Genomic DNA, 13,511 nt, shown 5'->3' with positions numbered 1-13,511 from the left:
GGTTCTCACAAATGTAGAAATTGTAATGTGTATTCCCGGTTCATGAGCACGTCACCCCTAATACACTCCACGTCTTTCCTCTAATGCAATATCTCATTAGCTTGGGGTCCGGTCAAGGTCAGGCAACACAACCTCTCCTTTCATGACAACTCTCGCCTGTCCCCTCAGCCTACATCTCCCCTCCTGCCAAACGCACCCCATCTCCCCGCCTCTCTCGCTGACCTGTCTCGCCCTTCCCATCGGCACACCCAGCTTGATACTCCAGTACGACGCTAGCAGGGCGTGCGCGGAGCCTGTCACTGGGTCTTCGGGGATGCCTTCGGCGGGGGCGAAGACGCGGGAGTGGAAGAGGTAGTCGGGTGAGGGAGAAGGATGGGTCAAGATGACTGTGGTGTACACGTCTGCTAGATCGGTCTGCGCTGGAGTCAACCAACGACAGAAATAGACGAGAGCAGCGCACCAGGGGAGCAGGGTTCACCGGGTAGCCGTCCAGTTGGATACCAGAGATCTCTACGACGAGATAGGCGGAATAGCTCGTTCCTTCACCGGCACCGAAGTAAAGGAATCTCACGTCCTTCCCAAGAGCGGAGATGATAGCTCGCTTAGCCCGGTCTACCACTTCTTGTGCTGGAGGATGGAGTGTTCCTGATGGGAGGGAGATCTCGACCTCCCTTTCAGTTTCTCCTTTGTTCTGAGTCGGAAAGGGCAGTAAGCAGGCTTCCAGCTCTCCGGAAAGGGTGTCAAACTTGAGCGTCTTTATTCGCGGAAGGGTGGAGAAGAGCACTTTAGCAGCAGCGAGCGTCGCATGCCCACAGATTGGGAACTCCATCAGAGGAGTGAACCCACGTAGGGCGTATCTCCGCACATCGGCTTCATCGTTCGTATCGCTCGACTTGAGGGTAGAGAGGAAAGCCGTTTCAGGGAGGTTGAATTCCTTCACGCGGTTAGATGGGTTGGGAGAGAAGAGGCGTGCGAACCCGAGCGAGCAGCTGCATCTCTTTTGTTGAGATGAAGTTGCGGGATGGGAGGAGGATCACACATGCTGGGCTGCCTGAGAAGGGTCGGGAGGTGAAGGAGTCTACTATGGTGTACTGTAGAGCCATCGTATCCCCAGTAGTGAAGACAGTTGCAAGCTAGCTGCTAGACAACAAGAAGTGGTGCGAGCTAAGCAATTTCATTCGTTCAAGCGTGATTATCATCAGAAGTGAGGTGTGTACCATTTATTCGTGTAAACGTCATCTTAGACGGGCGCTTGTACCTTGACGACCACCCTTTCCCGACTTTATTTTCCAGCTCTGCTTTGAGGGACACACCAGTGTTCATTCAATTGAATGAAATGTTGTAGTCTTTGTTACGTTGATGCTGACACCGCCTTCCTGTGCCCAACCTGTCCCTCTGTAACTCCGAGGTACTGTCTCCTCCTCATCTATTCTGAGACTGCACCGCACACGCACGAACAGTGCCAGTTCGCCTGGCCTGACACACCCCGGCAACGAGGTCACCATTACAAGACGATCCGCTCATTGCCGACCGACCGGCCTGCGTGGCGGTATAAAGCTCAGGCCCTAGATTACTGCACTTGTTTCACTCGCATGCCCTTGCACTCTACTCTCTGCTAATTATTCGCCTTTATCGCCTTTCCAATTCCCTACCTTGCTGTTCTGAACATCCATCATGTCTGCCTGGCCATCCATCGCCCCTCCCCGCGCGCCCTCGCCCACAAAGACTATCCTCGTCATCGGTGCCACAGGCAAACAAGGCAGCGGGATGGTCTCCTCCCTCGTATCCGCCAACAGGCTCGCAAAGCCCCAACAGCCCCTTCCGTACCGTGTGCTCGCGCTCACCCGCACGCCGCACAAGAACGAGGGGATGAAGCAGCTGCCCGGGGTGGAGGTCGTACAGGGTGACCTGAATGATGAGGCGGGGATGGAGGCGATCTTTAGTGGGGAGGGGATGGGAGGGATCTGGGGAGTGTTTATGTGCCTCGCTTTTCCTGGACTGGGAAAACCAGCAGACTCAGAGCTAGCGCAGGGGAAGGTGTGCACTTCAGCATGCCCCTAACGTTGTAGCTGACCCGCTGCAGCTGGCTGCGAACCTCGCGCTCAAGTACCAAGTACAGCACTTTATCTACGCCTCATCCGAGCAAGGGGGGGACTCAGAATCCGGCCCCTCCCCCTCGCACGTAGCCAAGATGGTCATCGAGCAGCATATCAGAGAGCTCGGACGTCAATACCCTGGGTTCAGGTGGACGATCCTTCGCCCGGCGTTCTTCTACGAGAACTTCGACGGTGTCCTCGGCGCAGTGAGCGAGACGCTCCTAGCGAGCAGCGTACAGAAGGGTACGAAGATCCAGATGGTTGCGAGTGAGGATGTAGGCCCGGTGGCAAGGGCGGTGTTCGAGGCTGGAGAGGAGTATATGGGGAAGAGTATGACTGTTTGTGGGGACTGCTTGAGCCCGCAGGAGGTGAATGCCGTGCACAAGAAGGTTACAGGACGGCCGTTGAGTCGCATCCCTGGGTTTATAGGGAGTGCGTTGTATGGTGCGTCTGGACTTGTCTTGTGCTTGGGCGTGAAAGGCTGATTGGAGGAAAGGGATGAATGCACACGCGAAGAATCTGGTGATGCATATGGAGCGTGTGCACCAGCTGCGCCTGCAAGACCCAGCGGGGTACACCGCCAATGGGGACGCGGCGAAGCGCGCTTACCCGGGAATGCTCACGTTCGAGAGCTGGATGTTGAGCAAGGGCAAGGTGCGTGGGGGGAAGAGGGAGAAAGGATGGAATAACCTTACTATCAATGAGCTTGTTAAGGGGACCACTTGAGGGAGCACTTGCATGGGTCCCTTGATCGCTTTGGGAGTAGGAGCTGCAGGCTTGTAAGATAGTTCGACACGAGTATGCATGGATAATTTAATATTTTATGTCCTTATATTCCGAGATGGCATAGAGTACAGTGAAACGGGGTTATGGTACAAGGCTGATTCGCAGGATCAGCCGTTGCAATGGTTGAACCCGGCGCCGCAGAAGGCGGCCGTAATGAGGTAAACGATAATCTAGCAATCCATCAGGGCGATTCCAGCAAGAGGGCAAGGAAAAGGGACTAACGAGCAAAACGACGAAACTCAGAACCCAGATCTTCTGGTTCTTCCAGAACTGCTGGCGTCGGACGTTCCTTGCCCCCCTGCGGAAGGCGTACGCTTGCCCGGCCATGTTGTCCGTCTTGTCGACTAGGAGCTCGATACGCTCTCCGCGGGACAGGATCTGCTCCACGTTCTGGACCATGATGTTCTTTACGGACTGAAGGTCGGACTGGGCTTGGGAGAGCGCATCGGGAGGGGGAGAGGTCGAGTATTGGTGCATCAGCTGCGGGGATCAGGTTAGTTTTGGTGCAGTCCGTCTGGGAGGCGGCCGTACCTTCCCGATCTCTTCAGAAAACTCGTTCAAGCCATAAGCCGGTACATCAAATATCACTTCCGGAGTATAAGCAGTTGTGAACTTCCGTTGCAGCTCCGCGAGGAAAGCGAAGGGCATCCTCCGCCCTACGCTGTCGTCCGCCATCACGAGGAAGGTAAGCCCGCCCTCGGAGACGTAGTGGAAGAGATACTGTTCCCACACATAGGTGAGCTTGCTGTTGTTAGGCGGGATCTTGGAAAGGATCGTTTGGACGGCTAGGGGTCATCAGTGGGTGTTAATGGGAAGGCTGGGGACGTCAGGACGCACCTTGGGAGAAATCCCGCCTTCCCTCGGAGTTTTCTGCGAGAATGACATTCCCTCTCGCTACAAGTGCGTGTATTAACGACATCTTGACTCCTTTGTTACAATTTTAATTGCAATTGTAGGTACAAGTGTAATTGTAAGTGCAGAGTAGTGGTATCCAGCTGGTATGCAAGTAGTAGTGAATGACGAAGCGCCGACTGTTCAAGAAGAGCGCTGCGGATGTACGGCATTGCCTTACACAGCCACTAACCACACGGGACCTTTCCCTTGATCCACGTCTCCTCTCTGGCGTAGTGCACGATACCACAACTTGCACAACTTCCCTACACCAATACTAACAAATGGTCAGTCACCTCCCACCTCTCCTCGAGCTCGTACTGATAATAATGCTGGATAGTCCGACTCATCACGCCCTACGTCTCCAATCGGGAACGGCCCCGCCCCGCGCACCCAAGGTCCAGCAGGTGTCGTCAGGTCCGTCCCTCTTCCACTTCCACGTCCAACATCCCTAATGCATGGTTCTGTATAGGCGCCGCGCCACCTCCTCGAAGGATGTGGCTACTAGGCCTAACTCTACCCGGGCTGCGGGAGCGGGGGGAAGCAGCAGTACGATGATGCGGCTTTATACGAACGATGATAGTGCTGGACTTAAAGTGTGCGTCCGAACATTCTATCTCATTCAATTCCACGTAATCTCGCTTTTCGCTTTTTTCTTCTTGGTAACTCCTTTCTTGATCCTTTCCCTATGCTGCTGCCCATTTTCTCCTTGTTGCTGTTATCAGATGAATGACGGATCCTACAGAGACCCCTACGTCGTCCTCGTCCTGTCGATATGTTTCATCGGCTCCGTATTCTTCCTACACATCGCCGCCAAGGTCATCCGCGCGTTTACAAAATAGTCGACTATGCAGCTCTCGCGCTGCTGTGACTACATATGGGGGTGGATGAGGGAGATAGCATGGGAGGGACAGCGTAGTGTATTATTCTGTGGCTTCGAGTAATGGATGGGACTGTTTCAGATGTGGATGAGACTGTGGAATGGTATTACCCTCGTTCAAGGAATTGGATCCCCCGCAAACTTCAGGGATTAACACAATCACACACGCAATGCACATAATACCTAGAACCTAGCAAAACGTACGATCGCGGGGCCGGCCAGCAGCCCAAAAGGCTTCAGACGACTGCGCATCGCACACGACAATGAGCATTCGCTACTTTGGGAACATGGTGCTGTACCTGTGGAACAAGAGGTAGATGCATTTTAGGGAGTAGGAATGTATGAAATAGAGGGAGAGGAGGGATCACAGACGACGACCACGGCGACCACCCTATTCCACCAGTTAGCAGAGAGGTGAACGAAAGGAGGAAAAGACGCACCTTGCGGCGAGTCGAGTCCGTCGGCACGGGCGTAACGTCCTCAATCCTGCCGATCCTCATGCCCGCACGCGCCAGTGCACGCAACGCGCTCTGCGCCCCTGGGCCGGGAGTCTTGGTGCCCGTACCACCGGTTGCGCGCAGCTTGATGTGCAGCGCGGTGATACCGACTTCCTTGCATCGCTGGGCGACGTCTTGAGCAGCAAGCATGGCAGCGTAGGGGGAGGACTCGTCCCTGTCTGCCTTGACCTTCATCCCGCCTACCCTAACGTTAGCACCATCCTCTGCTGCACACTTCCAGGGAACGCACCAGTGACACGGGAGATAGTTTCCCGCCCAGAAAGATCCGTAACATGTACAAAGGTATCGTTGAACGACGCATAGATATGCGCAACCCCAAAGACCAGTTCCCCCTCAGCGACGTTCGGTCCCAGGGAGACGGCGGCGGTCTCCTGCTGCTTCTTAGCTTTGGGAGGCTGCAGCCTGGTCAGCTCGTTGCCATCCACCGATTTGCCTCTGCCTGACACCGGGGGACTGCGGTTGGAGGGAAGGGAGAGGGATAGGCACGCACCATTTGAACTGTTGGAAGGGTTAGTGAGGTGAAAAACGAGGGAGTAGGTCGGCGACGTCTGGGTGGACGAGGGAGACGACCTCGACGGCCTAAATTTCGAGGAGAAGGGGGGCACTGCCACTGGACATAGCCACGAGAGACGGCGCCCCCATTGTGCTCTGCGACCATGGGTGAAGGGTTGTCTTGCAGCATCTGGTTGTGAATGGAATGTCTGCTACTTCTCAATGACTTGACTATGGTGCGAGGCGATAAGCTCTGATCTGTTGTTTCTCTATGGACTCGCTCGTCTCCTTGCTGATCTTGTCCGGACCAATGACTTCCGCTTGCTCGGGGGCATCCCTTGTCATGGAGTTGCCATCAACCATCCTCTTGCATATCGGACAGTTCTTGGTCGGGCAAAAGAGGACCATGGGATTCAGCCGTCCTGGTAAACGCGCCCTTGGATGTGCGCCCTGCTTTTTGGAAGGGTTCTTGTTATGACACGCCAAAAGCATACCTGTGTGTCTCTAGGATGACACACCCGGGCGAGCCTGCCGGAACACTTCGATATGTTCACTCAGACCTGAGTCTTGTCTTCTCCAAAAAGGGGTTGTTGCTCGAAGACTCAGTGTACGCTTAAGTGAACTGGACTTGTGTGGACTCCCTCCTCTTCCGCTGCACAACATAATACCACCACAGCAACAACACCACAGCACAACACATCCGCTCATTTGACGAATACAATTACACGCAACATGCGCGGCCTATTGATTCTCCCCCTCGCACTAGGCGCATACAGCCTTCCTCCACCCTCTCCAACCCCTCCGCCGCTGATCCTTATCACCCCCTTCCAAGCCTCCACGCCCAGCTGGACCTCCCTCGGCTGCCGTGTCGACTCCCCATCACGCGCACTGACGGGTGCCTCCCAGATTGGAGGTTCTATTTCCGTGGAGAGCTGTGAGACGTTTTGCGCACAGGGGGGATACGTGTATGCGGGTGTCGAGGTGTGCTCTGTGCGGTTTGCTTGACTTGGGTGCTGACGAGCGTAGTATGGGGACGAGTGCTATTGTGGTAACGAGTTGGATAACGGGGCTGGAGGACAGGCGGCGGTACGTATACTTCTTCCTCGTCCAGCGCGTATATTAAAGGTACGTAGGACAGCGACTGTAACATGCCCTGCTCGGGAAACAGCGGAGAAACCTGTGGTGGAAGCTATCGTCTCAACCTCTACAGCCGGACCGGGACGCCCACTTCCCCCACAGGCTGGACAAACCTCGGCTGCCGTGTTGATTCCCCTTCACGCGCGCTGACCGGCACCTCCCAGATCGGAGGCTCGAATTCGGTGGAGAGCTGTGAGACGTTCTGCGCACAGGGGGGATACGTGTATGCCGGTGTCGAGGTGCGTTTTGCGCGATTTGCTTGACTTCCGCGCTGATGGGCGTAGTATGGGGATGAGTGTTATTGCGGTAATGAGTTGGATAACGGTGCTGGAGGACAGACGGCGGTACGTATCCTGGTTTTCCTCGAGCGCGTACGTAAACGGCATGCAGGAGAGCGACTGTAACATGCCCTGCTCAGGAAACAACGGAGAAACCTGTGGTGGAAGCTATCGTCTTAATCTCTACAGCCGGACCGGAACGCCCACGTCTACTACCTCCCCCACAGCAACAGGCTGGACAAACCTTGGCTGCCGGGTCGATTCGAGCGCACGCGCACTGACGGGACCTATGCAGGATGTAAACACGAACAGTGTCGAGAGCTGCGAGCGGTTCTGTCTTTCGCAGGGGTATGTCTATGCGGGTGTTGAGGTGAGTTTTAACACATCAATTGGGGAGTCAGGCTGACAGGGCGTAGTATGGCACCCAGTGCTTTTGCGGAAATAGCTTGTCCAACGGACAAGGAGGGGGAGCTGCTGTGCGTACATTCGGTACTGAGTGGACTGTGTTCTCACGTCTTTCTAGGCGTCCGACTGCAACATGCCCTGTTCAGGCAATGCCAACGAGATGTGCGGCGGTGGCTACCGTCTAAATCTATACAGCTACAACGGCCCCACACCAAACCCGAAACTCGTCATAGCCCATCACATAGTAGGGAACACCTACCCGTATCAGCAATCTGACTGGGACAAGGACATCGCCCTCGCGCAAGCGAATGGGATTGACGGGTTTGCCCTCAACTACGGGAGGGACTCGTGGCAGCCTTCCCGGTTGGCAGACTGTTATGCTGCTGCGGTCGGGCATCCTGGGTTCAAGCTGTTCCTCTCTGCGGACATGTCATCCCTTTCCGGCTCTTCGGGGAACGACGCTACTACTCTAGCGAACCAGGTCAAGCAGTTCGCTAACCACCCCAACCAGCTGTCCTATAACGACGGGGTCGTGCTGAGCACATTCTCGGGTGAGAACAGCTATTTCGGTCAGGGGAGCGTGAATGCCGGTTGGCAGAGTGTTATCAGCCAGGTTGGCACCGCTGTCACTTTCATTCCAGCTTGGTTCGTGGATCCGAGCACGTTTGGGAACTATCCGGTTTTGAACGGGGCATTTAACGTGCGTCGTCTACTTGAGATCGTATATCGGAAGCTGATACACAAGGGGTGGACAGTGGAATGGAGGCTGGCCGATGTCGAATTCTGATACTGATTTCTCCAGTGATCAGCAGTGGATCAATGGATTGAATGGGAAGCTGTACATGGCACCTGTCACACCGAACTTCTTCACTGTATGTGCCCTCCCAGCCGTTTGGTCGTCGCTAACACAGCGGCTGCAGCATTATTCCCCTCAGACGTACAACAAGAACTGGATATACAGGAACGACGACAACCTCTACCCCAACCGGTGGGAACTGCTCATTTCCAACCGCAACCAGATCGCACTGGCCGAAATCATCAGCTGGAACGACTATGGCGAGTCGCATTACATCGGCCCGATCGAGGGTGCGCAGCCTAATTCTCAGGCATGGGTCAACGGCTTCCCGCACACTGCATGGCTGGATATGACAGGCTACTATGCACAAGCGTTCAAGAGCGGCGTTTATCCGTCTATCACGAAGGATAAGATGTATATTTATGCCCGGCCTCACCCTAAAGATGCTCAGGCATGCTGTGACTCTGTCTCCCGCCCCTCGAACTGGCAGAACACAGACGACGCATTCTATGTTGTCGTCTTCGCCACATCACCTGGTACACTCATCCTCGGTACTCCACCAACTCCATCCTCCACATCCCCTACAGCTTCAGCAGCCAACCCCTCGACTGCAGCCGTAACATCCGGGGTGAACAAGTACAAGCTGGCACTTACGCCGGGTAATGGGATGCGGGCTACGCTCATGCGAGGGACCAACCAGGTTCTGGACCTCTGGCCGCAGGACTATGTCTTTAATCCCAGTCCGTCAGTGTACAATTTTAATGCGTATGTGAATATGGCCTCGACGTAGCTTTATAATGCGATACAATGGTATGGGAATTGGTATCAAGTGGAAAGCATACAATGCGACGCACGTTCTGACAATGAGACAACTGCGCTGACTTCTGCCTTATTCGTGTCAAGTGAGAAGCAACGCCTTTGACATGAATCCCGAGAAAGGCAGGGTCGATAACGGCGAAACACCGAGCGCCTGAGTCCGAATATATAATCGCAACTTCTCAGAAGCTGAATGGTGTCTTCCTGGAGGCGGTGAAAGATGGGCCCTGATCCCATCACGGTCTGGTCTGGCATGGAAGCGGAATCTCACAGGCCCGGCCGGGGATGGAAAATCAGCAGATGAGGCATGAGGTAAGTGCAAACGTTGGACGGCATGATCCTGGCATGCGAGTAAGATCATGCGGGGACCAAGTCCACCTCGTATGACCGTCGAAAACCGCGTTTTTTTTCGGAGGCTCATATATATGTCTGCCGCCGGGGTACTCAGGAACGGCGTGAAAGAAACGTGGACAGATTGTGGCTCTTTTCGCAAACGTATTTATAAGTCTGCTGCGGGTGGTGGCGGTTTCGGAGCAAGTGTGTACGAGGTCCGGAAAAAGTCGATTATCAGCTTCACGTCCGGATATATTCCTTGCACGTTCTATTTAGGGATCTCGATATTGCGCGGCCCCGCCGTCGCTCATTCAGCCACATCCATTAGTCGTCCGTCAAAGAAAGCAACACCACAAATATTCTCTTGTTCTCTACCGCTTCCTCACCAAAACGTCGGCGCAGGGAGCAAATAAGAGGACAATGATGGCCCTTGTCGGCAGGACGACATTGCTTTGCAACACGAAGAGACCCTCGATTGTGTGAGGGCGTCAAACTATCGAAATTCCTATCGGGCACCCTAAATTCCCGTTCCCTCCCTAGCGTGGGATTGGTTGGAATGTTGGCACTAAGCAGGGGCGCTTATGTTCTTTGGAATGTTCTATTCATCTCCGTAGCCCATCATAGCCCATCTGATCAATTTGCACTATCTTCAGTATGTTTATTCCACCTGGTCATTTTAGGGAACCGCCCTCTGATGTTTCTTGCAGTGTCCGTGCTTCTCCGAGTCTCTCACATAAGCATGCAAGTATTTTCTGAGCAAAGTTCGTCATCTTCGTCAACTTTCCCTATCAAAGCGCCAAGACAGGCAGAGAGGGTTCGCATCCCGACATGCGCGGGTGTACCTTTCTTACCCGCCTGTCAAGCGTCCTTTTGTAGCGGGGTGTTGCGGAGAGCAGCTTCCCGGAAGACATCCAAGGCTTTTGTGTGCGAGCAAGCTTCCAGAGAACAGGGCAACACTGTGACATCACGATGAAACTGCGATACCAGGCGATAAGCCTCCGCGTTGGTTGGTTTGCGGCCAAGCGCCCCTGACGAAAGGCGCCACGTTAAGTTTTCCGGAGTCCAGAACATCATGTGCTTTGACTCAGATTGCGAAGCATGGAAGACGCATGTTTCTGGCATGCCTTCCGGTGCGGTGATGGTCACCGGAGAAAACACCCGCTCTTCCCTCGTATCGCCATGACCCTGTCACACCTGGGAAGAGTACAAAAGCCTAGGATAAGACAGTCTTGGACCCGTCCGGCAAGTTCCCCCAAGCAGACGCGATGTACACCGTTCGCTCCTTTTTGACCTTCGCTCTCGTTCTCCTCACCGTGAGCCTGCCCGCCCTCGCAGACCATTCCTGCCAGGTGCGTCTCAATCTTTAGATGGGCCTCATACTGTCTCACCAAAGATTCTCGTAGCATGCGAATAATTGTCCGACGTTGCTGATCGGTAGCAATCCTGGTTGCCACAACTCCCTTTGCTACTATGGTGTGTTTTGTTGACTTGTCATCATCGTCCCTACTGATTTCGTGCAGAGTCCTGCAGTAACGATGCTGGTCTTGGGGTATGCTGTTTTGTTTTTCTCGTTCCTTCATATACTAAGCGCAGGAACAGTACAAGATAACCACCGACTGCTACACAACCGGAGGTACCACGCGCTGCAGATGCAAGTCGCTCCTCACCGGTAGCAACTACCGCAAGCGCCGTGACCTCGAGACTTGCCCTCTGCCACAGCAGCAGCGTTGCCCCGTCTTCCACGGCCGCGGCGGCACCGAGTGTGTTGATGTCATGACTGACATCGAGTCATGCGGTGGTTGCGTCGGTGTTGACGGTGAGGGCGACGGTGTCGACTGCACGGACATTGTTGGCGCAGAGTCCGTCAGCTGCATCAGCGGTTCTTGCTTCATTGGTACGATGTACCCAATTTCCCAGCCCAGCAAGCCACTGACTTCCGTGTAGATGAGTGCGCCCATGGGTATCGCCTCGACAAGAGGCAATCATCCTGCATTCCTATCACCGGAATGCGCGTCCAGAAGAACAACTCGCAGAAGAGAAACTTCCGTGTCTGATTCTGTGTCTGCACTTGGCTGGATGGACTAGGTTTCTTCAACAGGCGTCTTTTTCTGTGGACTTTATTAGAAATGCTCTCCTTCATTCGCTCCTTTAACATGTTGTCCCATAAAACGTACTAGTTGCCTTCACATAATTTCGGGTATCAAGGATTTAGAGAAAGGAGAGGACAGACGTTAGGCAGTGCCTGGCTCGGAAGGACAGATCACATCGAGTTTCTTCCACTCGGGGTACTAAGGCCATCTATTCTCCACCGACCACGTTTGTACAGCCCCTCTCTGTTTCCGTCAGCTCAGTGCAACCCCTGTCAGCCCTGATCCTGTTTGCAGGATGCCTTCTGGGCGTACGGGCCCGTAGTACATAGAGATTACTTGTCATGCACCAGTACATGCCAGACAATTTTGCTTTGTTTGTCTGTGTTTTGTGATTGCAGGCCAATCTGAAACGAATAGCCTGCGTCCGTTCGTCAACTAGCAACACCCACCCAAGCCCTTCCCGACGGGAGACAAAGACTTACGGCAAGGCTCAGAGAACAAAGGAGCCTAACAGAGTTTCGTTTCCTCGCGCTAAATAGGATTTTATTGAGTCACTCGGACACTCCTCTAACTAATGTAGCTATCGTACTCGCTGTCTTCCCAGAGCATGAAACATGGAGCAGACGAACAAGAGAACAGGGGTGACAAGTGTCCTACAACAGGGCGAGGTCTTTGACGTATCGGGACAAGGAGAGCAAGAATAGTAGGAATAACACACCGTGGGGAAATTGTAAGTGGGCCCGGGAGACAAGGTCCGGTATCGTGATGGAGATCGAGACCGAGGAGTCGGATGGGCAAGGACATCAAACGGCGTAACACCAAAAACAACAGCCAACGGGGCCCCGTTGGGAAAGTGGGGGAGCAAGACACATAGAGTAGACAAACAAGGTGAGAAAAGCGACAGGGGAAGTCGTCATCGCAAGCACGGGCGAGAGTGAGGGTGGCACGAGGAAAGAGGGGACCAGTCAGGAGCGTTTACTTTTGTCGTGAGGGGGATTATTTGTGGCTCTCGAGGAAGGCTAGCACCTGCTTTGGGCTGTCGTCGGGCTTGACGCCCAACGTCTTGAGGATGAGCTTACCCGAGCCCTTTTCGAACACAAAGTGCGAGCGCTTGGTCTTTCCGGCGGCGGAGGCCCCGAGCGCTTTGATGAGCGTGTGCGAAGGGTCGGAGAGCAGCGGGTAGGGGAGTTTTTGCTGTGCGTAGGGGGTAAGTGTGGGGAGGGGGGAGGCGGAAAGAGACATACACTGGTTTTCCACTTCGCTTGGGCTGCGGGAGAGTCGCCAGAGAGGCAATAAACTTCATATCCAAGGTCGGTGTAACTTGGGTAAGAGTCCCTGAAACCACAGGCTTGCTTTGTGCACCCCGCTGTCAAGTAGTTTAGCAAAGCCAGAATAATATTTCATTCCAAGACTGTGAGGGAAACTTACGAGTGTTAGCCTTGGGAACGAGGAAGAAGATTACACCCTTGTCGGAAGTGATGAGACTCTTCACGTCCACTTCCTTCTCCTCCTGGTTCTTCAGCGTCACCTGGGGTAACACGTCTCCCAGCTCAAGCTCCTTGCCCGGAGCGGCATCCTCAGGCGCCTCCGTGGGGGCCTCAGCAGCAGTCTCAGCCTCCGCCGCCTTCTTCTCCACCTTCTCTTCCACTTTCTCTTCCTCCACTTCAGCCTTAGCGGCCTCCGCGTCGTTCATTTCCTCCTCGACCTCCTCAGCGACAGCTTCCTCTTTCTGCGCGGCCGCTTTTTTCAAAGCAGTCTTCCCTTTTGGCTTAGAGGCAGGCTTGGATTTTTCGTTCGCAGGTTTCGCCTTTTAGGATCCACATCAGCCCGAGAAACACGCCATCAAATCAAATCAACAATAAACGCACCTTCTTAGCTGCAGGTTCCTCCTTGGTCTCCTCCGCAGCGGCACGCTTCTTTCCTACCGCCTCCTTATCTTCCTTCTTCTCTTTTGGGGCAGTTTTCTTCGGCGCGGCGGCCTTAGCGGGTGCGG

At 54.3% G+C, this 13,511-nt stretch overlaps 8 protein-coding genes across 8 annotated transcripts; 4 read left to right on the top strand and 4 right to left on the bottom strand.

Annotated features, from left to right (window-relative positions):
• Positions 1-96: 96 nt before the first annotated feature.
• Positions 97-1,103, bottom strand: DACRYDRAFT_109613 (phenazine biosynthesis PhzC/PhzF protein; the record flags this gene model as incomplete). The annotated part of the gene is made up of 3 exons (XM_040768910.1): positions 97-414; positions 461-934; positions 978-1,103. The coding sequence occupies 3 exons, from the start codon at positions 1,101-1,103 to the stop codon at positions 97-99; spliced, it is 918 nt and encodes a 305-aa protein (XP_040626408.1).
• A 496-nt stretch (positions 1,104-1,599) lies between these two features.
• Positions 1,600-2,822, top strand: DACRYDRAFT_117746 (NADP-binding protein; the record flags this gene model as incomplete). Its single annotated transcript, XM_040770445.1, has 3 exons — positions 1,600-2,037; positions 2,084-2,540; positions 2,593-2,822. The coding sequence occupies exons 1-3, from the start codon at positions 1,675-1,677 to the stop codon at positions 2,820-2,822; spliced, it is 1,050 nt and encodes a 349-aa protein (XP_040626407.1). The 5' UTR covers positions 1,600-1,674.
• Positions 2,823-2,915: 93 nt separating this feature from the next.
• On the bottom strand, positions 2,916-3,889 carry DACRYDRAFT_23635 (vesicle-associated membrane protein). Its single transcript, XM_040773320.1, has 4 exons — positions 3,720-3,889; positions 3,414-3,667; positions 3,105-3,362; positions 2,916-3,052 (listed from the first exon to the last, which is right to left on the bottom strand). Exons 1-4 carry the CDS (start codon positions 3,799-3,801, stop codon positions 2,990-2,992), a joined length of 657 nt encoding a protein of 218 aa, XP_040626406.1. The 5' UTR covers positions 3,802-3,889; the 3' UTR covers positions 2,916-2,989.
• Positions 3,890-4,034: 145 nt separating this feature from the next.
• On the bottom strand, positions 4,035-5,998 carry DACRYDRAFT_95898 (40S ribosomal protein S14; the record flags this gene model as incomplete). Its single annotated transcript, XM_040777329.1, has 8 exons — positions 4,035-4,060; positions 4,114-4,190; positions 4,246-4,371; positions 4,519-4,897; positions 4,953-5,044; positions 5,094-5,350; positions 5,401-5,545; positions 5,972-5,998. 4 exons carry the CDS (start codon positions 5,996-5,998, stop codon positions 5,018-5,020), a joined length of 456 nt encoding a protein of 151 aa, XP_040626405.1. The 3' UTR covers positions 4,035-4,060; positions 4,114-4,190; positions 4,246-4,371; positions 4,519-4,897; positions 4,953-5,017.
• Positions 5,999-6,122: 124 nt separating this feature from the next.
• On the top strand, positions 6,123-7,484 carry DACRYDRAFT_81905 (WSC-domain-containing protein; the record flags this gene model as incomplete). The annotated part of the gene is made up of 5 exons (XM_040776537.1): positions 6,123-6,644; positions 6,690-6,749; positions 6,797-7,039; positions 7,085-7,144; positions 7,191-7,484. Exons 1-5 carry the CDS (start codon positions 6,396-6,398, stop codon positions 7,482-7,484), a joined length of 906 nt encoding a protein of 301 aa, XP_040626404.1. The 5' UTR covers positions 6,123-6,395.
• A 159-nt stretch (positions 7,485-7,643) lies between these two features.
• On the top strand, positions 7,644-9,069 carry DACRYDRAFT_81902 (glycoside hydrolase; the record flags this gene model as incomplete). Its single annotated transcript, XM_040776536.1, has 3 exons — positions 7,644-8,183; positions 8,239-8,355; positions 8,404-9,069. The coding sequence occupies 3 exons, from the start codon at positions 7,644-7,646 to the stop codon at positions 9,067-9,069; spliced, it is 1,323 nt and encodes a 440-aa protein (XP_040626403.1).
• A 1,615-nt stretch (positions 9,070-10,684) lies between these two features.
• DACRYDRAFT_23634 (uncharacterized protein) lies at positions 10,685-11,724 on the top strand. Its single transcript, XM_040773319.1, has 5 exons — positions 10,685-10,777; positions 10,832-10,901; positions 10,949-10,977; positions 11,028-11,322; positions 11,373-11,724. The coding sequence occupies exons 1-5, from the start codon at positions 10,694-10,696 to the stop codon at positions 11,480-11,482; spliced, it is 588 nt and encodes a 195-aa protein (XP_040626402.1). The 5' UTR covers positions 10,685-10,693; the 3' UTR covers positions 11,483-11,724.
• Positions 11,725-12,514: 790 nt separating this feature from the next.
• DACRYDRAFT_55621 (AhpC-TSA-domain-containing protein) lies at positions 12,515-13,211 on the bottom strand (the record flags this gene model as incomplete). The annotated part of the gene is made up of 3 exons (XM_040775337.1): positions 12,515-12,712; positions 12,763-12,884; positions 12,947-13,211. 3 exons carry the CDS (start codon positions 13,209-13,211, stop codon positions 12,515-12,517), a joined length of 585 nt encoding a protein of 194 aa, XP_040626401.1.
• Between the last annotated feature and the right edge of the window lie 300 nt (positions 13,212-13,511).

The sequence above is a fragment of the Dacryopinax primogenitus genome (genome assembly GCF_000292625.1).
Source record: "Dacryopinax primogenitus strain DJM-731 SS1 chromosome Unknown DACRYscaffold_15, whole genome shotgun sequence".
Taxonomy (NCBI): domain Eukaryota; kingdom Fungi; phylum Basidiomycota; class Dacrymycetes; order Dacrymycetales; family Dacrymycetaceae; genus Dacryopinax; species Dacryopinax primogenitus.
Note: the sequence above shows the minus strand (reverse complement) of the source record. Positions and strands in the feature narration are given on the sequence as shown.